Here is a 24,881-nt window from a genome sequence, read left to right on the forward strand (position 1 = left end):
TAAAGGAAGACATATTTGTTACTAAAATTGGTATGTAACTGTGCATTATAACATTTTATTATTAAATATTCAAAAATGTGGTTTTCTTTGTCGCTCTATTGGGAGACCCAGACAATTGGGTGTATAGGCTATGCCTCCGGAGGCCGCACAAAGTATTACACTTAAAAGTGTTAAGCCCCTCCCCTTCTGCCTATACACCCCCCGTGCTCCCACGGGCTCCTCAGTTTTTTGCTTTGTGCGAAGGAGGTCAGACACGCACGCACAGCTCCATAGATGGGTCAGCAGCAGCTGCTGACCATGTCGGATGGAAGAAAAGTGGGCCTATATAGGGCCCCCAGCATGCTCCCTTCTCACCCCACTCTTGTCGGCGGTGTTGTTAAGGTTGAGGTATCCATTGCGGGTACGGAGGCTGGAGCCCACATGCTGCTTTCCTTCCCCATCCCCCTCAGGGCTCTGGGTGAAGTGGGATCTTACCGGTCTCCAGGCACTGAGACCGTGCTCCATCCACAACTCCTGTGGAGCCTGCTGGATAGGAGCCGGGTATCGTTCAGGGACATGGCCCTGCTACTTGAAGGTACTCTGTGTCCCTGTGGGGACCGCGCACAGCAACACTCCAGCTTTGCTGGGTGTGCTAGTGCACCGGGGACCGCGGCGCTGACCGGGTTAATGTGCCATTACACACTCAGCGTCGCTGAGTGTGTTTATGTAGGGGGACTACCGTACTACCGCCGCCGCCATGTTTTTAACACTGAGGCGCGGCTGGGACTTGTAGTGCGCCGGGGACTTCCGCGCGGCCGCGCTTTTATGGCAGCCGCGCTCATTACTTGAGTCCCCGGCTTGTACGGCCTAGTGTTTCCTCCTCCCGCCCACAGCCCTGACAGGCAGGGGAAGGGCGGGACGCTTTACAGACGAGCTGCAGTGAGGGCTGGAGCATGCTTTGCATACTCCACTCCCCTCACTGCACTGTGAGGCACCAGTTCCCGCACTTTCTAAGGGTCACGCCCACGGCTTCCTCCTCTCTCAGGACGCCGGCAGCCGTGCCATTACACACTCAGCATCGCTGAGTGTGTTTATGTAGGGAGACTACCGCGCTGACCGCCGCCGCCATGTTTTGACACTGAGGCGCGGCTGGGACTTGTAGTGCGCCGGGGACTTCCGCGCGGCCGCGCTTTTACGGCGGCCGCGTTTATTACTCGAGTCCCCGGCTTTTGCGGCCTAGTCTTTCTTCCTCCCGCCCACAGCCCTGACAAGCAGGGGAAGGGCGGGACGCTGCACAGGATGAGCAGCACTGAGGGCTGGAGCATGCTTTGCATACTCCACCCCCCTCACTGTCCTCTCCTCAGAAGCCGGCAGCCATTCCTGTCAGCTCCTTGAATGCTGCAGAGGGGGACAAATTCTGACAGACCCAGGCAGGGACCCTGGTGGCCTCACAACCGCTTTATGCGGGGGGTATGCAGCATCTGTGGTGCTAGCCACATTTGTGCAGGAGTGTAATTTTAAATCATATGTTTATAAGATATGCTTTACACTGTATGGTGCACAGTTGATTCTGTATATATATTGTGTTGCTCAGGGAAGTCAACAGCATGGCGCCCATAAAAGGCAGGAGCGCCAAACCACAGGCTTACTATGCTGCCTGCGCCGCATGTACGACCCCTCTGCCGGCAGGATCCACTGAGCAATCCAGACCGGTATCTCAGCACAGGGGCACTGTTGAATCATTGCTCCCTGGCCCACCTCAGTTGGACCAGAGGTCTCCCCGGGGTGTCTCATAGATCCCAGAGTGAGGTCTCTGATACAGACCCCAGCCCCTGACCGTCTAAGCGAGCTCGCTGGGAAATTCCCTCGACATCTTCATATTGGTCAGGGTCTCAGCGGGGGGAATCCCTGGATGATGAAGCGGAGACAGCTGATCAGGATTCTGATCCTGAGGCCGCTCTCAATCTTGATACGCCTGACGGGGACGCCATAGTGAACGATCTTATAGCGTCTATCAATCAAAGATGCCACTCACAGGCAGATGGAGCTCTGGTTGAAATCCATCTATGAAGCTATCAGCGCTTCTTTTACACCAGCATTTGCAGCCGTATGGGTGCTACAAGCTATCTCAGCAGGTCAAGCGCAAATTGACGCAGCCACACAGACGTCGGCATTTGCGTCTTACGCTATTAATGCTGTCCTGGACTCTGCGAGCCGTATGGCGGTTGCTTCCGCCAATTCGGTGGTACTCTGCAGGGCCTTGTAGCTACGGAACTGGAAGGCAGATTCTGCTTCCAAAAAAGCGTTTAACCAGTTTGCCAATTTCTGGCGACCGACTGTTTGGCGAACGTTTGGATGAAATCATCAAACAATACAAGGGAAAGGATACATCTTTACCCCAGCCCAAACCGAACATACCCCAACAGAGGATGGGGCAGTCGAGGTTTCGGTTCTTTCGGGGCGCGGGCAGGTCCCAATTCTCCTCGTCCAAAAGGCCTCTGAATAGATCAAGGGCTCTCCGATTCATGGCGGTCTAAGTCAAAAAGACCACCGGAGGTGCCGCTACCAAAGCGGCTTCTTGATGGCTTTCGGTCTCCTCAATCCGCATCCTCGGTTGGTGGCAGGCTTTCCCGCCTTTGCGACTCCTGGCTGCCAAGGGTAAAAGACCGTTGGGCGAGAGACATTCTGTCTCACGGTTACAAGTTAGAGTTCGCCTCTCGTCCCCCGACTCGATTCTTCAGGTTATCCCCGCCTCCCGAGCGAGCCGAGGCTCTTCTGCAGGCGCTGGGCACCCTGAGGGCAGAAGGAGTGGTGGTCCCTGTTCCTCTTCAGCAACAGGGTCACGGGTTTTTCTCCAACCTGTTTGTGGTTACAAAGAAGGACGGGTCTTTCCGTCCTGTCCTGGACCCGTAACTGCTCAACAAACACGTATAGACCAGACGGTTCCGGATGGAAACCCTCCGCTCCGTCATCGACTCAATGTCCCCAGAAGATTTCCTTGCATCGATCGATATCAAAGATGCTTTTCTCCACGTACCGGTGGCTCCAGAGCACCAACGCTTCTTGCGCTTCACCATAGGAGACGAACACCTGCAGTTCGTGGCACTGCAGTTCGGCCTGGCTACAGCCCCACGGGTTTTCACCAAGGTCAGGGCTACAGTAGTTGCGGTCCTCCACTCTCAGGGTCACTCGGTGATCCCTTACTTGGACGATCTGCTGATCAAGGCACCCTCTCAAGAGGCATGCCAACACAGCCCCGACGCTTCTCTGGGGGCTCTCCAGAGTTTCGGGTGGATCATCAATTTTCCAAAGTCAAATCTGACACCAGCCCAATCGCTGACATATCTTGGCATGGAGTTTCATACCCTATCGGCGATAGTGAAGCTTCCGCTGATCAACAAGCGTTCACTACAGAAAGGGGTGCAATCTCTCCTTCAAGGTCAAGCACACCCCTTGAAGGGCCTCATGCACTTCCTGGGGAAGATGGTGGCAGCAATGGAGGCAGTTCCTTTCGCGCAGTTTCACCTGCGTCCTCTTCATTGGGACATCCTACGCAAATAGGACAGGAAACCGACGTCCCTCGACAGGAACGTCTCCCTCTCTCAGGCAACCAAAGCTTCCCTTAGGGGGTGGCTTTCTTCCCACTTCATTATCGCATGGGAAATCCTTCCTACCCCCATCCTGGGAGGTGGTCACGACGGACGCGAGTCTGTCAGGGTGGGGAGCAGTCTTTCTCCACCACAGGGCTCAGGGTACGTGGACTCAGCAAGAGTCCTCGCTTCAGATCAATGTTCTGAAGATCAGGGCAGTGTATCTTGCCCTAAAAAGTGTTCCAGCAGTGGCTGGAAGGCAAGCAGATCCGAATTCAGTCGGACAACTCCACAGTGGTGGCTTACATCAACCACCAAGGCGGAACACGCAGTCGGCAAGCCTTCCAGGAAGTCCGGCGGATTTTGATGTGGGTGGAAGCCACGGCCTCCACCATCTCCGCAGTTCACATCCCGGGCGTCGAAAACTGGGAAGCAGACTTTCTCAGTCGCCAGGGCATGGACGCAGGGGAATGGTCTCTTCACCCGGGCGTGTTTCAGGAGATCTGTTGCCGCTGAGGGAAGCCGGACGTCGACCTAATGGCGTCCCGGCACAACAACAAGGTCATGGCATTCATGGCACGCTCTCACGATCACAGAGCTATGGCGGCAGACGCCTTAGTTCGGAATTGGTCGCAGTTTCAACTCCCTTATGTGTTTCCTCCGCTGGCACTGTTGCCCAGAGTGTTACGCACGATCAGGGCCGACTGCCGCCGCGCCATCCTCGTCACTCCAGACTGGCCGAGGAGGTCGTGGTACCCGGATCTGTGGCATCTCACGGTAGGCCAAACGTGGGCACTACCAGTCCGTCCAGACTTGCTGTCTCAAGGGCCGTTTTTCCATTTGAATTCTGCGGCCCTCAACCTGACACTGTGGCCATTGAGTCCTAGATCTAGCGTCTTCAGGATTATCTCAAGAGGTCATTGCCACTATGAGACAGGTTAGGAAACCAACGTCCGCCAAGATCTACCACAGGACGTGGAAAAATTTCCTGTCGTGGTGCTCTGCTCGGGGTTTTTCTCCCTGGCCTTTTGCCTTGCCCATTTTTCTGTCCTTCCTTCAATCTGGACTGGAAAAGGGTTTGTCGCTCGGCTCCCTTAAGGGACAAGTCTCAGCGCTCTCTGTGTTTTTTCCAGTAGCGCCTAGCCAGACTTCCACAGGTATGCACGTTCCTGCAGGGGGTTGTCACATCGTTCATCCTTACAAGCGGCCGTTAGAACCCTGGGATCTGAACGGGGTGCTGATGGTTCTTCAGAAACCACCATTCGATCCAATAAGGGATATTTCTTTCTCACGCCTTTCGCAGAAAGTGATTTTCCTAGTAGCAGTCACTTCACTTCGGAGAGTGTCTGAGCTAGCAATGTTGTCGTGCAAAGCCCCTTTCCTGGTGTTCACCAGGACAAGGTGGTTCTGCGTCCGGTTCTGGAATTTCTCCCAAGGGTGGTACCCCCCTTTCATCTCAATCAGGATATCTCCTTACCCTCTTTTTGTCATCATCCAGTTCACCAATGTGAAAAGGATTTGCACTGGTTAGATCTGGTGAGAGCACTCAGGCTCTACATTTCTCGTACGGCGCCCCTGCGCCGCTCGGATGCACTCTTTGTCCTTGTCGCTGGCCAGCGTAAAGGGTCACAGGCTTCCAAATCAACCCTGGCCCGGTGGATCAAGGAACCAATTCTCGAAGCTTACCGGGCTGCCGGTTCCCTCAGGGCTCTAGGCCCATTCTACCAGAGCCGGGGGCGCGTCCTGGGCTTTGAGGCACCAGGCTACGGGTCAGCAGGTGTGTCAGGCGGCTACCTGGTCGAGCCTGCACACTTTCACGAAACACTATCAGGTGCATACCTATGCTTCGGCGGATGCCAGCCTAGGTAGACGAGTCCTTCAGGCGGCGGTTGCCCACCTGTAGGAAGAGGCCGTTTTACGGCTCTCTTACGAGGTATTATTTTACCCACCCAGGGATTGCTTTTGGACATCCCAATTGTCTGGGTCTCCCAATAGAGCGACAAAGAAGAAGGGAATTTTGTTTACTTACCGTAAATTCCTTTTCTTCTAGCTCTAATTGGGAGACCCAGCACCCGCCCCTGTTTTTTTGTGTACACATGTTGTTCATGTTGTTTGGTTTCAGTTCTCCGATATTCCTTCGGATTGAATCTACTTTACACCAGTTTATAATCTTTTCCTCCTTCTTGCTTTTGCACCAAAACTGAGGAGCCCGTGGGAGCACGGGGGGTGTATAGGCAGAAGGGGAGGGGCTTAACACTTTTAAGTGTAATACTTTGTGCGGCCTCCGGAGGCATAGCCTATACACCCAATTGTCTGGGTCTCCCAATTAGAGCTAGAAGAAAAGGAATTTACGGTAAGTAAACAAAATTCCCTTCTTTTTGCTTTGTCCCAATTAATTTGCACAGCACTGCATCTTTATTAAACATGTACTGTAGACATATTACACATATACCGTATTTTCTGGAGATGCACTTTCTCCCCCCTCCACAACAAAAACCAAACCAAAACTGGGAGTAAAATGGGAATGCGTCTTATAATCCAGATATAGCTTATTGGGGGAAGTGGTGGTGGAGCGGGGTCATAGGAGGCAGGGTCGGCGATACTGAGGCTCGGAGGAGGGAGTGTCACTGCAGTGGAGCGGCTCAGGAGGGTGCCATTGATCTGACTGCTGGCTCCATTGAATCACTTGCAGCGACGCAATGTACTTCAAGAAAATGGCCATAGAGGAGCGATGTACTTCAAGAAGACTGAGTCCTATCTGCGCACGTGCTGCCTCCGTGGCCATATTCTTGAATTCCATCTAGTCAACCATGGGTAATTCAATGGAGTCAGATCACTGGCATCGGCCGCTGTGACACCCCGTCATGTGACCCTCTTCAGCCGTTCTACTGCAGGCACACCCCCCGCAGCCTGCTGGCATATCAATGGCGCCTGCCGCCGCAACACCCCTGACAACGCAGTATCGCCGACCCTCCTTCCACTGACCCTCCTGAGTCGCAACATCCCTCCTCTGAGCCTGCAGCATCGATGACTCTGCCTCCAGTGACCCTTCTGAGCCGCTCCACCACCGTCGGTCCCACTGGTGAGCTAATATGACGCGCTAGGATCATAAGACGGACCCTCATTTTGACATTAAAATTTTTTTTTCCTATTTTCCCGCCTTTAAATTAGGAGTGCGTCTTATAATCCAATGCGTCTTAGAACACAAAAAGTACGGTAATCCACACCCAAAAAAGCAGCAAAAACTCTACAAAATATTTTTGTAGTATTTTTACTATCAAGAATAAAATGCTGGTCGTGGACAAAGTCAACAGAATTTATTGAAATCTCATGCACACTGTGTTTTATATGGTTTTTGTTTTCTGTAAATGTTTCTTGTGGAAAATATTTTTATTGGTGGGTTTCCCCATAGACCAGAAGTTTCATTGTCTTGCTGACCTGTACTGTTTCACTTCCTTTCTGCTTCCACATGTTTTATTTCTCCCCTGTTTTTCTTTTAGTACAAGCTAAATCAAGAAATGTTTAAACAGACAGCTCGGCTGTGGGCACATGTATACGCAGGTGCACCGGTCACTAGTCCAGAATACGCAAGAAAAATAGAGAATCTTTGTGCTATGGGCTTTGATAGAGTAAGTATCGTGTGCGGCTACTGATCTTCTAGTAGAACTAGTCTTTAATCAGTCAGAAGCGGCAAAGTTTACTGTATGCAAAGACAATATTATCAGCCTAATTATTACTTGTCCTTACCATAACATGCACATAGTGGATTATTACCCCTGGACGGTAAGATAATCCATACATCACTGCTTTCAGTACTTTCTCTGCGTGCCCTGTGAATAGTTTTCCAATCGGATACCCAAAGTAGCGGGCTGCTGCAGAGACTGACTCTCCATTTTCAAGTGAATCTGTTATGAGGTAGCAAAAACCTGCTGAGAGCAGCATAATGTAGGCAAAGAGTCTCTGAATCCAATGATGTCGCTTAGATTACTAGGCGCAAACATTCTGACACTGTTTTAGATTAGGCCATCTAGCAGAGCGGAGAGAGTTTGCCCGCCCACACCAGGCTCTCAATAGAGATTGTACATTGACAGTGAGGTGTCAATCAGAGGAGGGGGTAGTGGCGGACTGCATCGCACATGACTTCGTAGTCCTGCAATAAGGGTCCAGCTGCTTAAACATAGTACTGGTACGTCCTTTGTCGCCTATCTCCGGTTACCGTGGGCTTCAGCGGCGAACCCACGGTAATTCTAGCTTATCTCTTCTGATCTGATCAGCAGAGATGTGTGGCTAACAGGCGCAAGTGGATTGGAGATCCACCCGTGCCTGTTAACCTTTTAGATCACGCTGTCAAATACTGATAGTGTGATTTAAATGGCTGCAGCAGGGATTGCGCTGTTCCTCACAGGGAACAACACGCTGTTGCCATAGTAGCGTGGGGTCAGCGGATAACCCCGATGCTGCCATGACTTCCTGTGAGAGCTGACAGCGCTAACACTCACAGTAACGTTGCATTTCTGCTGATGCAGATGGTGCTTTAGTCAGCAGAAATGCACATGCGATCGGACTGGGCAATGATAAAGTCCCCTAGGGCAGGGGTCAGGAACCTTTTTGGCTAAGAGAGCCGTAAACGCCACATATTTTGAAATATAATTCCGCGAGAGCCGTACAATATGTTTTTAAAGGGCCATTGACAGATCAATCGCTCCAATGTTCACTTAGTACAGCAAGGAATGCTCCTCCCTGCTGTATAAAGCCACAACTGGACTGAAACAATGGTACTACACTCTGCTACAAACAGACACACACAACTCTGCTACAAACAGACAAACACACACAACTCTGCTACATACAGACAAACACACACACACACAACTCTGCTACATACAAACCCACACAACTCTGCTACATACAAACACACACAACTCTGCTACATACAAACACACACAACTCTGCTACATACAAACACACACAACTCTGCTACAAACAGACAAACACACACAACTCTGCTACATACAAACACACACAACTCTGCTACATACAAACACACACAACTCTGCTACATACAGACAAACACACACAACTCTGCTACATACAAACACACACAACTCTGCTACATACAGACAAACACACACAACTCTGCTACATACAAACACACACAACTCTGCTACATACAGACAAACACATACAACTCTGCTACAAACAGAAAAACACACACAACTCTGCTACAAACAGAAAAACACACACAACTCTGCTACATACAGACAAACACACACACACACAACTCTGCTACATACAGACAAACACACAACTCTGCTACATACAAACACACACAACTCTGCTACAAACAGACAAACACACACAACTCTGCTACATACAAACACACAACTCTGCTACATACAAACACACACAACTCTGCTACATACAGACAAACACACACACACACACACAACTCTGCTACATACAGACAAACACAACTCTGCTACATAGAAACACACACAACTCTGCTACATACAGACAAACCCACACAACTCTGCTACATACAAACACACACAACTCTGCTACATACAGACAAACACACACACACACACACAACTCTGCTACATACAGACAAACACACACAACTCTGCTACATACAGACACACACAACTCTGCTACATACAGACAAACACACACAACTCTGCTACATACAGACAAACACACACAACTCTGAAACATACAGACAAACACACACAACTCTGCTACATACAGACAAACACACACACACACACACACAACTCTGCTACATACAGACAAACACAACTCTGCTACATACAAACACACACAACTCTGCTACATACAGACAAACACACACAACTCTGCTACATACAGACAAACACACACAACTCTGCTACATACAAACACACACACACACAACTCTGCTACATACAGACAAACACAACTCTGCTACATACAAACACACACAACTCTGCTACATACAGACAAACACACACACAACTCTGCTACATACAGACAAACACACACAACTCTGCTACATACAAACACACACAACTCTGCTACATACAGACAAACACACACAACTCTGCTACATACAAACACACACAACTCTGCTACATACAAACACACACAACTCTGAAACATACAGACAAACACACACAACTCTGCTACATACAAACACACACAACTCTGCTACATACAAACACACACAACTCTGCTACATACAAACACACACAACTCTGCTACAATCAGACAAACACACACAACTCTGCTACAATCAGACAAACACACACAACTCTGCTACAATCAGACAAACACACACAACTGCTACATACAGACAAACACACACAACTCTGCTACATACAAACACACACAACTCTGAAACATACAAACACACACAACTCTGCTACATACAAACACACACACAAACACACACACACACACACACAACTCTGCTACATACAGACAAACACAACTCTGCTACATACAGACAAACACACACACACACAACTCTGCTACATACAGACAAACACACACAACTCTGCTACATACAAACACACACAACTCTGCTACATACAAACACACACAACTCTGCTACATACAGACAAACACACACAACTCTGCTACATACAAACACACACAACTCTGCTACATACAAACACACACAACTCTGAAACATACAGACAAACACACACAACTCTGCTACATACAAACACACACAACTCTGCTACATACAAACACACACAACTCTGCTACAATCAGACAAACACACACAACTCTGCTACAATCAGACAAACACACACAACTCTGCTACAATCAGACAAACACACACAACTCTGCTACAATCAGACAAACACACACAACTCTGCTACATACAGACAAACACATACAACTCTGCTACAGACACACAACTCTGCTACAATCAGACACACACAACTCTGCTACAATCAGACAAACACACACAACTCTGCTACATACAGACAAACACACACAACTCTGCTACATACAGACAAACATACAACTCTGCTACATACAAACACACACAACTCTGCTACAGACAAACACACACAACTCTGAAACATACAGACAAACACACACAACTCTGCTACATACAGACAAACACACACAACTCTGCTACATACAGACAAACACACACAACTCTGAAACATACAGACAAACACACACAACTCTGCTACATACAGACAAACACACACAACTCTGCTACATACAGACAAACACACACAACTCTGCTACAAACAGACAAACATACAACTCTGCTACATACAAACACACACAACTCTGCTACATACAAACACACAACTCTGCTACATACAGACAAACACACACAACTCTGCTACATACAGACAAACACACACAACTCTGCTACATACAGACAAACATACAACTCTGCTACATACAAACACACACAACTCTGCTACATACAAACACACACAACTCTGCTACATACAAACACACACAACTCTGCTACATACAGACAAACACATACAACTCTGCTACATACAGACAAACACAACTCTGCTACATACAGACACACACAACTCTGCTACATACAAACACACACAACTCTGCTACATACAAACACACACAACTCTGCTACATACAAACACACACAACTCTGCTACATACAAACACACACAACTCTGCTACATACAAACACACACAACTCTGCTACATACAAACACACACAACTCTGCTACATACAAACACACACAACTCTGCTACATACAAACACACACAACTCTGCTACAATCAGACACACACAACTCTGCTACAATCAGACAAACACACACAACTCTGCTACATACAGACAAACACATACAACTCTGCTACATACAGACAAATACACACAACTCTGCTACATACAGACACACACACAACTCTGCTACATACAGACACACACACAACTCTGCTACATACAGACACACACACAACTCTGCTACATACAAACACACACAACTCTGCTACATACAGACACACACACAACTCTGCTACATACAGACAAACACATACAACTCTGCTACATACAGACAAACACACACAACTCTGCTACATACAAACACACAACTCTGCTACATACAGACAAACACACACAACTCTGCTACATACAGACAAACACACACAACTCTGCTACATACAGACAAACACACACAACTCTGCTACATACAGACAAACACACACAACTCTGCTACATACAAACACACACAACTCTGCTACATACAGACAAACACAACTCTGCTACATACAGACACACACAACTCTGCTACATACAAACACACACAACTCTGCTACATACAAACACACACAACTCTGCTACAATCAGACAAACACACACAACTCTGCTACATACAGACAAACACACACAACTCTGCTACATACAAACACACAACTCTGCTACATACAGACAAACACACACAACTCTGCTACATACAGACAAACACACACAACTCTGCTACATACAGACAAATACACACAACTCTGCTACATACAGACAAACACACAACTCTGCTACATACAGACAAACACACACAACTCTGCTACATACAAACACACACAACTCTGCTACATACAGACAAACACACACAACTCTGCTACATACAAACACACACAACTCTGCTACATACAGACAAACACACACAACTCTGCTACATACAAACACGTACAACTCTGCTACATACAGACAAACACACACAACTCTGCTACATACAGACAAACACACACAACTCTGCTGCTCTGTGGGGCCTGCACCCGCGGCTCGGCGGGTACAGCACCCGCGGCATCGGCGGGGCCAGCACCCGCGGAATCGGCGGGGGGGAGGATTGGCAGGGCATACATCTGGGGGGTTAGAAGCAGCTCACCGGGGCCCATAATGGGGAGGCGGGGAGGGCATTTACCCGATTAGGTCACGGTGGAGAGGGGGCCCACACAGCGCCGGACAGAAGCTCGCCTCCTTAATCTGTGGGACTGAGGAGGCGGTAGCTCCGCCCACAGATGAAATTCAAAACAGAATGTCTGCGCGCCTTTAAAGTGACGGCGCCGCAGATTGCTGCCGAGGACTGCGGTCCCCGGAACTCGGCCGGGGGCAGCAGAACTATAAAGGCGAGTGGGCCCCGGCCAAGGGACAGGAGAACTGACGAGGCCGAGTGGGCCCCCCCGGCTCTCCAGGGCCCCGGCATTTGCCCATAGACAGGTAGGAGCCCTGTCTGCGAGCCAGATACGGCCATCAAAAGAGCCATATATGGCTCGCGAGCCATAGGTTCCCGACCCCTGCCCTAGGGGGACTAATAAAAAAAAAGTTTTTCAAATGAAGAAAAAATTAAAAAACCTAAAAGTTCAAATCACCCCCCTTTCGCTCTATTGAAAATAAAAGTGAAAAACAAACCTCTGAATTTTTTTTAACCCCTTAGATAAAAGTATACCTGTGTGGTATGGAGGCATCATATGGACATATCAGTTTTGCCATGTAGTGAACACTGTCAATAAAATGTCCCCAAAACAATCGTGCAGTTGCACTTTTTTATTTTATTTTTTTAAATTTCACTGCACTTAGAATTTTTTTTCTTGTTTTCCAGTACACTATATGGTAAAACTAATTATTTCATTCAAAAGTACAACTTGTCCTGCAGAAAATAAGCCCTCATATGGCAAGATTGACGAAAAAGTAAAAAGTTACGGTTCACAGAAAAAGGGGAGTAAAAAACGAAAATGTAGGAAAAAAAAGAAACAAAACGGAAAATCACTGATGTTTGTGAAACCCTCAGCTTATTGCCAGGAGGCCTCTCGTCAGAAGGGATTGCCCCTTTTACAGAAATCCATCAATATACCATAACAGTATTGCAGACTGGAAGGTCTTTACATTGTTGTCCATGGGCAGTGGGAGTATCCGCATGCTCACCTAATGGCAGCAGCACCTCTTTCTAGGCAATGACCAGAACAAATTTGGGTGTTCTCCTCTGAGAACGTGCTCCATTACAGGGGGACACTTTCCTCCGTAGAATGGGTTAGATGAGGTTCTGCTAGCACTTTCTGCCTCGTGTTATATTTTTTTCTTATTGTCTGAGTTAATCTTTGCCTTTTCTTCTCTCCCCTCTTCCAGAATGCAGTAATAGCTGCTTTGTCATCAAAAGCATGGGATGTAGAAACTGCAACAGAAGCTCTGCTGAGTAACTAGGAGAAGTCCCCCGGTCCAGGCTCGCCCCTTCCCAGCAGCTCAACATCTGTTACTTTTGAGATTCTGCATTAAAGAGGAAAGCAAAACGCTCTGTGCGACAATGCTATTTAGGCCATACTGAAGACTGATGGGGGGAACTGTTCTGTAAATAAAGTTAATTAAACATGTAAATTAAATGACAACCAAACAAAGGGGAGGGGGTATGAGTATCATTTTTTTTTTTTTCTTATCGTGAAAAAAAAAAAAAAAAGTTTTTGAGCTGAACCAATGGAAAAAAATATGCATTTGTGTTTTACCATGTGACAAAGAGGGGCCTGATGCTCCAGATTTCTTTTGCCCTGTTTTGATCTCGGTTCATACTTTGGGCTTCTAGGCCATCATTCTGCCTGTCACTGTCTGCCGTACTGCTAGTACCAGCCATCCTTTTGTGTCTGTGGACTTGCATGCATGCACAATATAGGATAACATTGATTCGTCCAAACTTTTCATTTGTAATATATTTGGTAGTTGTTTTTTTTTCTTTTGTTTTTTTTTCCCCAGGGTACATGGAAAAAAAAAGTGCTTGGTTTCCTGAAAACCTAAGATATGTGATATGCTAATTGTTGTCAGGAAGTGTTAGAGAATGATGCTTACGTTCTCATCGCACTCTATAAAGTTGGGTTTCTTTTTCATTGCCATACAAACACTTTTTGGAAAATAAATGGAAGGAGCCAATCAATGAGGAAGCAAATTAAATGATCTCTGGTTCCATTACTGATCTTCAGACAACGTCTACTACTTATTTTGTTAAATTAGATCCTTCTTTGCAACCAGTCATTTCTGTTTTGTTATTGCTACCATGCATCCTCAAAAGAAGGAAAAAATTAATTTAGCAAAAGATCTTGATTTGAATTTTTTTTATTTATTAGAGCAGCTATTCAGATTTACTGTATTTTTCGGATTATAAGACGCACTTTACCTCCCAAAAATTTGGGAGGCAAATGATGGGTGTGTCTTATAAGCCGAATCTAGCTTACCGGGGGGTGCTGGAGAGGGGTCAGAGGAGGCAGGGACTCTGCTGCGCTGCAGGTGGTGAGGCAGGGGTTGCCATCCTGAATGTCGGCAGTGTGGGATTTAAGCAATGGCGCCCAGAGTCAGCGTGTGCACAGATGCAGCTCTCAGCTAGCTTTCATATGCACATGTGCTGCCTCTGGCCCATTGATTTCCCAGCAGTGGACTTAAAGAAAATGGGGTCTAGAGGTAGCACGTGTACAGATGAGATCTTGGCTTGTGATTAAGCTAATGGCTCAGTCGACGCACGTGCTGACTCCGGGCGCCATTTCTTTGAAGCCCGCACCGCCGACATTCAGGATGGCAGCCCCTGCCTCACTGAGTGCAGTGCAGCAGAACCTCAGCGCCGCTATCCGCATCGAGCATCTGGGCCATCTGCTGCACTGACGGTAGTATTGCCCTCCATTACTACTGCTGCCTCCTCCCCTTCCTTCCGCTAAGACCCTACCGGATTATAAGACATCTCATTTTATTTCGTCTAAATTTGGGATGCGTCTTATAAACTGAAAAAATACAGTATGTGTATCCATGGTTAGTCAGTCACCTGTGAAGTATGGACTCTAATTTCTGGGCTGACCTTAAGACCGGAGTGCCACTTGGATATGACACGTGTGAGTCTCACATTGCATCACCTGGTATGGCCGTACACTCTCCTGGCAGAAGCGGGACGGCTGCATGTATTTCTGTGCAGTTGAGACGCTTGTGTGTGGCCATGCCGGGTGATGTGATGTGAGACTCCCACGTGTCAGGCCGGAATTCCACTTGCGTATATCTCACAAGCTCTATAGACATGAAGCTGTTGCTTTCAGGACTGGAGACCGATGGCTTCTATTTGGCTTCTGATGAATGGTCTGAATTTGGCCTCTAACTGCGGTGCATGGCACTTATCTTTGGTAAACTAATAATGGGAAAAAAAGCAAAGGTTTATACCTAATGAGATTAACTGTGAAGACACTGGGGATATCATTGGAAATTTAGCCATAGAATGGTAAAGTTGAAATAATAATGGGAAAAAAAAAAAAATCCTTTCCCCACATATTTTGATGCACTGTAAAGAAGCGCAAAAAATGTAGGTGTATATTTTTTTTTCTTTTCCTCATAGCGTTAAATTGTACATACCCAGTGTACTGGATGCAATTGAGAGTACTACATGAACATTAAGCATGAAAAAAAAAAAGGAAGGTCAAGTTCTGGTGCTGTTACACAGTTACTCTGCCCTCGAAAACCACCTTGCTATTATGAATAAGTGCATTGATCTAGAGTAGCTGTTAAAAAACCTGAATGTTCTTAGACCAATCAAGCAAAAGATCTCAAAACATGAAGTTGTATGGACAAGGTCAATGTTTTGTCTGATCTCACAGTTAACAATGAAGGAGCAGAGCTAGTAAGGTTAGACAATCTGATGGTACAAGGAAAAGTTATGGAAATGTATGGTTCTTGTCCCTTTTAACGTTCGGGCCAGCAACTCTGTGAATATTGAAGTTTTGATGTGATTCTAGTTGAATGGAAACATCTCCTGGCGGCACACACTCCTAAATCGGCATTTCTGACGTTGGCCTTGATGCAGGAGACTTTTTTTTTTTGCTTTCAATAGCGAAGCTTGAACAAAACAATTCTTCACTCAAGGGGAAATTCTTTTTTTCTCTCTCCAATTAACTAATAAAAAAATAATAAAAATTTACCTCGGTATCTTGAGCAGGACCTGTTGTCGCATGGACCTAATAATCAGAAATCCTTCAGACTTTGTAATGTTGGAAACTACATCTATGGCTTTAAAACTTAATTTTCTATATCTTCACTGATGACTGGCTGCTGCACGGTTTCCTTCATTACAAGAATCGGAATTGTCTTCAAGGCGTTGTCCACCACTAATTTCGTCCACGAACAAGAAGAGGCCGGACCATTGACGGTCCGAAGCTTGGCTTCCTTAAAGTAAAAGGATCGAAGATGAAGTTTAATATTATGAAGAGGTGTCTTGCGGTCTTGGCAGAAAGCCAGGTTTACGTTTTGTAAAGAAATAAAAAGCCCCTTTCTGTAAATTCCCTAGAAGTTTGGCAATGTGTACACTGGCAAATGCTGACACTCCACAGCTAGTCTACTATTGGGATAAGTGTTTTTTTTTCTTTCTTGATGATGTAATAAGTCCTTGTTCAACAATAGGGGGGAAAAAAAAAAGGAAACCGTTATTTTCCCGAGAACCCGTGCCAAGCATGAATGAGCTGCAATAACAGACACTGCCTATGGACAAAGGGGTTTCTGGAAGAAGAAGAAAAAAATCACCCACATACCTTTTCATTTATTTAATTTTGGACAACACTTTTAAGGAGTTGCTCACATAAAGTAACTTTTGTTATATTTTCCCCAAAGAAAATGTCTTCTACTACTTCCTCCTGAAATCTGTTTCCAATTGAAGAATACAAAAAAAAAAAATCAAAGGCTTTTATTAAAATCAAAATTGGGACTTTACCAGCACTTCAGGGGCGAATTCTCGCAATTTTGTTGCATTTTTAAAGATTTGTTTAAACAAAAATTTGAAATTGTGTAATAGCCGTGTGAAATGTATTCAGCCCCATCCCACTCCCCACTTTGAAGTGTTTACGGTCGATGATTTGCTTACTCATCTCTTGGCCTTTCTAGAATGTCAGCAAGTGCTCCAAAAAGTTTATAACTAATTAATTTAAAAGAGAAAAAAAAAAAAAAAAAAGGAAAAAATTGTATCAGATGCATATTTTTCTTTTCTCCACGTCTTCTAGGTCTGTGCCATTTTCAGTAGCCCAAATGTTTGTTCTGGAGGAAGCATTACGCTATGGAAAACTTAATATTTGCATACCTGTGGTACATTCCACATTGTCTGACAAAGGTTTGGTATGTTTGGAATAGTTCAACAAATAAAGCTAAAAATAAAAAAAAAATTGGAAAAAAAAACAAACTTTTAAACGTTAGCTTGTCTTTGTCTGTTTTTCATTGGACTTCATTATTAGTGGCTTAAAGGTAATTTGCAGTGCTTCAAGGGTAAAATAAATAAATTGCGGCTAACGTTTTCTGGGTGCAGAATGTGCACGGACTCAATCTCATTCTCCCTTTGACTAGTAACCTTTTTGTCCCTTTTCTCTCCCCTAAAGGAATCTTCTAAGCTATGCTGCAATACTAAGAGCTCATTCACACGACTGGTTTTTTTGGTCCGCTTTTTTTGGTCCGCATCCGTGTGACAACCACTTCCGTCCTGTTCCGTTTTTGGTCCATGTGACTTCTGGGGTTTTTTTTGCAGACCGCAAAAAAACGGAAGGAGAGTTACTGTACATGCAGTCCATGGTATCTGGCCAGCTGCTGGTCCCCATATAAAGTCTATGGGGAACTGGGGCAAAGGGGTAGGAGCAAGCGCTACATACTCACCGATCACCGGCACGGCTCTCACACTGCTCCCGTGGCAGCTCTTTGATCTTCCCAAGCCGGCCGCTCATTAGGCTCATACATATTCACTCCTCCCCCGGCTGTGATTGGTTACAGTCAGATGCGCCCACACGCTGAGTAATAGCTGTCTGACTGCAACCAATCACAGCCGCCGGTGGGCGGGTCTATATCTTACAGTACAATAAAAATTAAAAAAACCATGTGGGCCCACCCTAATTTTGATACCAGCCAAGATAAAGCCTCACAACTGCTGGCTGGTGTTCTCAGGCTGGGGAGACCCACATCATTGGGAGTCCCTCCCCCAGCCTGAAAATATCAGCCAGCAGCCTGCCGAAATTACCGTATCCATTAGATGCGACAGTCCCAGGACTTTACCCGGCTCATCCCGTTGCCCTTGTGTGCTGACAAATGGGGTAATATATGGGGTTTACACTAGATGTGTAATGTCACCTGGCCTGAAACCCATAGGTTAGTGATGTCACGGCGTCTATCACCTACTTGACTAACCCAGGCCGTAATAAAAAGAAAAAAAAGACATTTTTATTTGAAAAAACACCCCAACACATTCCTTCATTCACCAATTTATTGGAAAGAATAAACAAATCCAGATTTGGCTCAATCCGATAATGGGGGTCACACAGCGATCCATACCATGCTCCCTGTCCCAGTCAGTGAAGAACAGAATGTTCCCCAATGGCTGGAAGAGCAGTGCAGTGACCTGAGCTAACATCCCTAGGTCAGCCCAGGTCACTGCAGGGGATGACGAGCACTGACTTCATGAGGTTAGCCATCTACATTAGCTGCAGTGATGGAAGCCGCTGCACACCTGACATCAGTGCTCGTCACTGACATCCATTGCCCGCCGTGTTCACAAGCAAAGTATCGCGAGCTGCTCATGACATCACTGCTAGTCAGTCTCTGGCTGCCCGCGAAAGGTGATCTGAGAACGCAGCGGGCATAGAAGTCAGTGACAAGCGCTGATGTCAGGAGAGCAGGAATTCATCACTACAGGTAATTAACTTTACTAACTTGACGGGAACGCTCACCATCCCCACTACATTATGCGAGCAGCCACGGGGCGGGAGTGGGACACAGACTGCAGGGGTTTCCGGGGATTTTGAAGACCCATTGACTTGTATTGAGTCACGGCCTGCTATTACGGAACAGAATAGGACATGTTCCATAATAATGAAACGCATATACGGCATCCGATGCACATGGAAGTGCTTCCGTGTACCATCCGATCCTACACAAAAGACATTGAAAAGATGCTCCTGTCAGTAGGTCCTCAAAAAACAGGAACTAAACATCACAGACAGAACGGTCGTCTGAATGAGCCCTAATGCAATGGCTGTGCTCTTTTCCTGACAAAAAGGGTAGGATGCTATTTCTACAGGATGTGCTGCTATTCTAGCGCTACTTGGCTTCTCAGTATAGGCTCCAGTCAACTAGGCTATACAACAGCTCACAGCAGGCTCATCCCCTACTGGCTACTGTGGACTCATTCCTGCTTGTCAACTATTTCTTTCCTTTTTACTGTCTCTGGTCATGTCTGGCCCCGAAGACGTACATACCAATCTCCTAGCCCTTGCACGTTGTGTACTTTGCATATCCTGTAAGGAAAAATTCCAATCAGGCCAATCCGTGGCAACTTGTGTTGCATGCACCCCACTGCCCTCGTCTCTGGCCAAAAAGACCCCTGCAGCCTGTGATAAGAATGTCTCTCCCCCAGCCTGGGCCATTAACCTCAGTTTGTTACAAATTTAACCAAGGTGTCCTAGAACCTGGTCACTACCATGCCGTGGTTTTCTCTACATAGCATCAAGTCAGTTAGGTATTGTATCATCATTCTGATGCAGATTCAGTCCTTGCTTCTGCTCGAGCTTCTAAACTGAAAGATATGATTGACAGTTTGCGCTGTTAAACCCTCAATGTGATAGAAGTGGACCCCTCACCCTGTGCAGACTCTATCCTTCAGGAGGGTCATATGTCCCACCCAAGTATTTTTCAAACCACTCTGAATTCAGTGAGGTACTGGACAAGCAGTGACCCAACTAGATAAATATTTTCACATGTAAACATGGAAGTTTTTTTAATTTTTTTTTCTGCAGATCTAGTTACTGCCTGGTCCTTGTTCCCCTCCATGGCTTCTATGGTTTCACGACTGTCCAAGTCCACGATCCTGCCGATCTCCGATGCAGTTTCTCTGAAGGGCCCCATAGCCTGGAATGCAGAATCCTTAGCCAAATCTGCCATTTAAGCTACAGGTTTGTCTCCGCATCCATTCTTTACTGCCACCTGGAGTGCCAATGCCATCACAGCATGAACTAAGTATCTCTGCTAAATCATCATGCCCAGGTCCCATCCCTTGGTGCTGAAATACTTTTCAGATCAGATTGCCCAGGTGGGTAAATATCACTTCTACCTTTCTTGAAGATGCTGATTGCTCAGTACACGCTTTGAGCAACATTCACCATATCCTTTGGCTCAATGTGTGAAACACGGACCGTACATCCACAGAAGAGAACCCCTCATACTTTGTCTAATCAAGCCTTTTACAGTTTTGCTTCTTTCGTCATTTGCCGAATTCTCGTCAACAGAGACGAGCCAGCCGTGAAGAAAATAAGAGACCGTTCTTCTGGCCGACTCCTTCCTGGAATCCATGAACTTAGTTTTGAAAGTCATAGTGCACCAAAAGCAGCAGACTCCTCTGCATGACGGAATTCCCCCACAACCAGGATTCCTCTTCGATTAGACGGCCGCCTTCTAGGACTTGTGGCTCTATACAATCAATGATACCTGGATCAGAGAAATCATCTCCGGTTACAAAATAGTTTTCTTCCTTTCCACTTCTTACTATCTCGCCCCCCCAAGAAACCCTTCCTTGGTGGCTATTTTTTGCCAAGCCATTTCTTCTCTTTTTCAGTCATGCATCATTGTTCCAATTCCTAACCAGGAACTTTTCAAAGGTTTTTTATTCAAATCTTTTTGTCATCCTTTAAAAGTACGGTTCAGTTTGTCTCATACTACACTTGAAACTACTGAACAAGTGTGTCCAATTACACCGATTAAGGATGAAGTGTGTTCCATCGGTTGTTTCCTCCATGGAACCAGGAGAATTTCTTTCCTCGGTAAACATTCAGGATGCCTATCTACACATTCCCATTTTTCCAGCACACCAGAAATTTCTTCATTTTGCTATCAATCAGTCCCTCTTTTAATTTATGGCCCTCCCCTTTGGGTTAGCCACAGTCCCCAGGGTTTTCACAAAAGTTATGGGTGCCATCATAGCTTTTCTGCAAATTCGGGGGGATAGGGATCATCCCATACATGGACAACATTCTAGTGAAGGCTCCCTCTTACAATGAGAATCTACAGAGTCTGCACATCATGGTGGACATAATGTATTGTTTTGAACAGATCGTCAATCAATCCAAGTGATCTCTTTTTCCTAAGAATGCTTTTCAATATAGCTCAAACAAGAATTTTTCTTCCAGCAGAGAAGATTTCAGCCCTACAGACAGCATCCAGTCCCAGTGCCGCCGATCTCCTTTTCCTCTCTGCTTCTGCATAGGCGTTCTGGGCCAGATGGTGGCTGCCTTCAAAGCAATCCGATTTGCACAGTTTCACACCAGATCAATTCAACTGATGTAACTTTTCTCGCTGGGACAAGTTGGTCCTCTCGCTGGATCATCCAATTAATCTTTTTCCCCAGGTCAGACAGTATGATCTGGTGACAGAATTTGCACCTCATCTTTCCTGGCCGTTCATTCCCCCCCTGCTCACTCGCACATCATTACAACAGAGACATACTTGGCTGGGGAACAGTCTTCTGGAAGGTGACGATACACAGTTGGTGGAAAAGCCACAAAGTCCTCCTTGACATCAACATCCAGGAACTCAGGGCAATTTGTCTAGCCCTATCACATTGACAGGATCAGCTGTTCAATCCAGTCTCATAATGCCACTTTTATCAAACAGCACTGTGGAAAAAGAGAAGCGCAGATAGGGTCTTATCTGGTATACAGATGGATAATAAAAGTAAGACAGGTACTCACTTTTTTAAGTTGTGACAGGCACAACTCCTTTGAAGGCATGCAGCAAAATAATTGCAGAGAGTGGTCAGCCGCAGCCCCGATGATTGCAGTCAAAAACACAGGGTAGATAGAGAAGTCGGGTTAGATGCTGCGCTAGAAACCACAAATCCAGGAGATGTGATGAATTCTTTCCTTTATTAACACAGGTCAACGCGTTTCAAAGGCATCTCCGCCTTCTTCATCAGGACAAAGAAAGAAACAGAATTGGTTATTCTGTTTCTTTCTTTGTCCTGATGAAGAAGGCGGAGATGCCTTTGAAACGCGTTGACCTGTGTTAATAAAGGAAAGAATTCATCACATCTCCTGGATTTGTGGTTTCTAGCGCAGCATCTAACCCGACTTCTCTATCTACCCTGTGTTTTTGAATGCCACTTTTATGGCTTACCTCAATCATCAAGGAGTAACTGAGTCTTCAAGCAATGTCAGAGGTCTCTCGGATTCTTGATTCCTAGCCATGGCAGCAAACATATTATACCAACGTCAAGGTGTACTCTCATCTGGGTCCTACTCTAAATGCTATGCATCTCTTGTCCAAACTGAGCAGATCATGTCCTTTGTCTGCACACTCCTCCCTTTTACTTTTTAATTTTCTTTTTGCAGGTTCTATTGTAGCCCATATAATGGATCAGTTTGGACAAGAGAGGTATAGCATTTGAAGTAGGACCCAGATGAGAGTTACACCTTGATATTGGTAACTGGGCACAGATAAATTTTGCCACCTTTATTTGCTAAGTAACTAATTTTTCAAAAAAATATTTCCAATTTTTGTCATGTTTTTTTTTTTTTTTTTTTTTAGTAATGCGTATTCACATTCCAATATTCACCATCTACATTCTTGTTTTTCTCCTTCCCTTTACTTGAATGCAACTGCTATTTTTGAATATTGCTTGTCATGGCTATATCATGGAATATATGGCCCCATCTTGATATACATGTCCCCTTGGAGACATATATACCAGGATATATGTGTCCCCCATCATGGGCACATCCTGATGTATGACCTCATCATCGTTATATCTGATTCCTGGTATTAATGTCCCCATCCTGGTATAGATGTCCCTATAATGGCCCCATCCTGGTATAGATGTCCCTATAATGGCCCCATCCTGGTATAGATGTCCCATAATGGCTCCATCCTGGTATAGATGTCCCTATAATGGCCCCATCCTGGTATAGATGTCCCTATAACGGCCCCATCCTGGTATAGATGGCTTCATCCTGGTATAACTGTTCCTATAACGGCCCCATCCTGGTATAAATGTCCCTATAATGGCCCTATCCTGGTAGAGATATCCCCATCCTGGTATAGATGTCCCTATAATGGCCCCATTCTGGTATAGATGTCCCTATAATGGCCCCATCCTGGTATAGATGTCCCCATAGTGGCACGATATTGGTATAAACAGTTAAAACTAGAAGTTTACGTACATTATCTAAAAAGACACATATACAAAGACAAAGAAAAGGAAGTGAGAGGGGGGATGTGTGACATAACCAGAAGACTATGCTGTGTAAATGTTTAAATAACAGACATGGTGGACTCAGAGAAAAAAAAAAAAAGGAGAGAGACAGAGAGAGAGACAGAGAGAGAGACAGAGAGAGAGACAGACAGAAAAGTTCAGAAGTAAAAATCAGTTTCCCCTTCCCCCCCTCCCTCTTTATAGCCTTCAGTGCACCCACTGAATAACATATGAAGTGTTAGTAAGGGAAACTGCACAAATTGCTAAAGTAATATTTGGGAGTTGGGACAGTCAAAGATTGACAGATTAGCAGGAAATTGGATTTAATGAGTATTTGCAATGTGAGCAGGGCCGCCACGAGGAATTTCAGGGCCCCATACTGGCAACATTTTCAGGCCCCCTTGGGACTCTGCCCAAGCTCCACCCCAGCTCCGCCTCCACCACTCAAACTTCCTACAGTCTTCACTGCCCCTCTTGGAAAAACATGTGTATATATATATATATATATATATATATATATATATATATATATATATATATATATATATATATATATATATATATATATATATACTAGAAGGTGGCCCGATTCTACGCATCGGGTATTCTAGAATTTACGTATTGTGTAGTTAATGTATGATTTTTGTTATATATCTATATCTCTATATCTATATAGATGTTGTTGTGTGTAGTTACCAAGTGTTTGTGTAGGGCGCTGTACATGTTCTGGGTGTTGTCTGGGTGTGGCGAGGGGTGAGAGCGGTGTTGTATGTGTGTTGCGTGTGTTGCATTGTTTGTGGAGCGCTGTGTGTCTGTAGCGTTGTGTGTGTGTGTTGCGCGGTTTGTGTGGGTGTGGTGTGTTTTGGGTGTGGTGTGTTTTGTGCAATGTGTGTGTGTTGCGTGGTATGTGCGTATATTTATGTATGCCGCGGTGTTTGTGTGTTGGGTGTTGTGTGTGTGCAGCGTTGTCTGTGTGTGTGTGTGTGTCTGTGTAGGGCGGTGTTTGTGGTTTCCAGTGTGTGTGTGTGTGGTGTGTTGTGTGTGTGTGTGTGTGTGTTGGGGGGAGGTGTGCACCTCCCATCGTGCTCCATCCCCCATGCTGCGCATCCCC

At 45.9% G+C, this 24,881-nt stretch overlaps 1 protein-coding gene across 1 annotated transcript in view; it reads left to right on the plus strand.

Annotated features, from left to right (window-relative positions):
* The window catches only part of UBE2K (ubiquitin conjugating enzyme E2 K), an 89,367-nt gene extending 71,623 nt beyond the window's left edge, over positions 1-17,744 (plus strand). The window contains exons 6-7 of the mRNA XM_075346975.1: positions 7,070-7,198; positions 13,678-17,744. Coding sequence (XP_075203090.1) covers positions 7,070-7,198; positions 13,678-13,752 — 204 coding nt within the window. The 3' untranslated portion in view covers positions 13,753-17,744. The remainder of the gene's footprint in view (positions 1-7,069; positions 7,199-13,677) is intronic.
* Positions 17,745-24,881: the final 7,137 nt, after the last annotated feature.

This window comes from Anomaloglossus baeobatrachus, chromosome 1 (genome assembly GCF_048569485.1).
Source record: "Anomaloglossus baeobatrachus isolate aAnoBae1 chromosome 1, aAnoBae1.hap1, whole genome shotgun sequence".
Lineage (NCBI taxonomy): Eukaryota > Metazoa > Chordata > Amphibia > Anura > Aromobatidae > Anomaloglossus > Anomaloglossus baeobatrachus.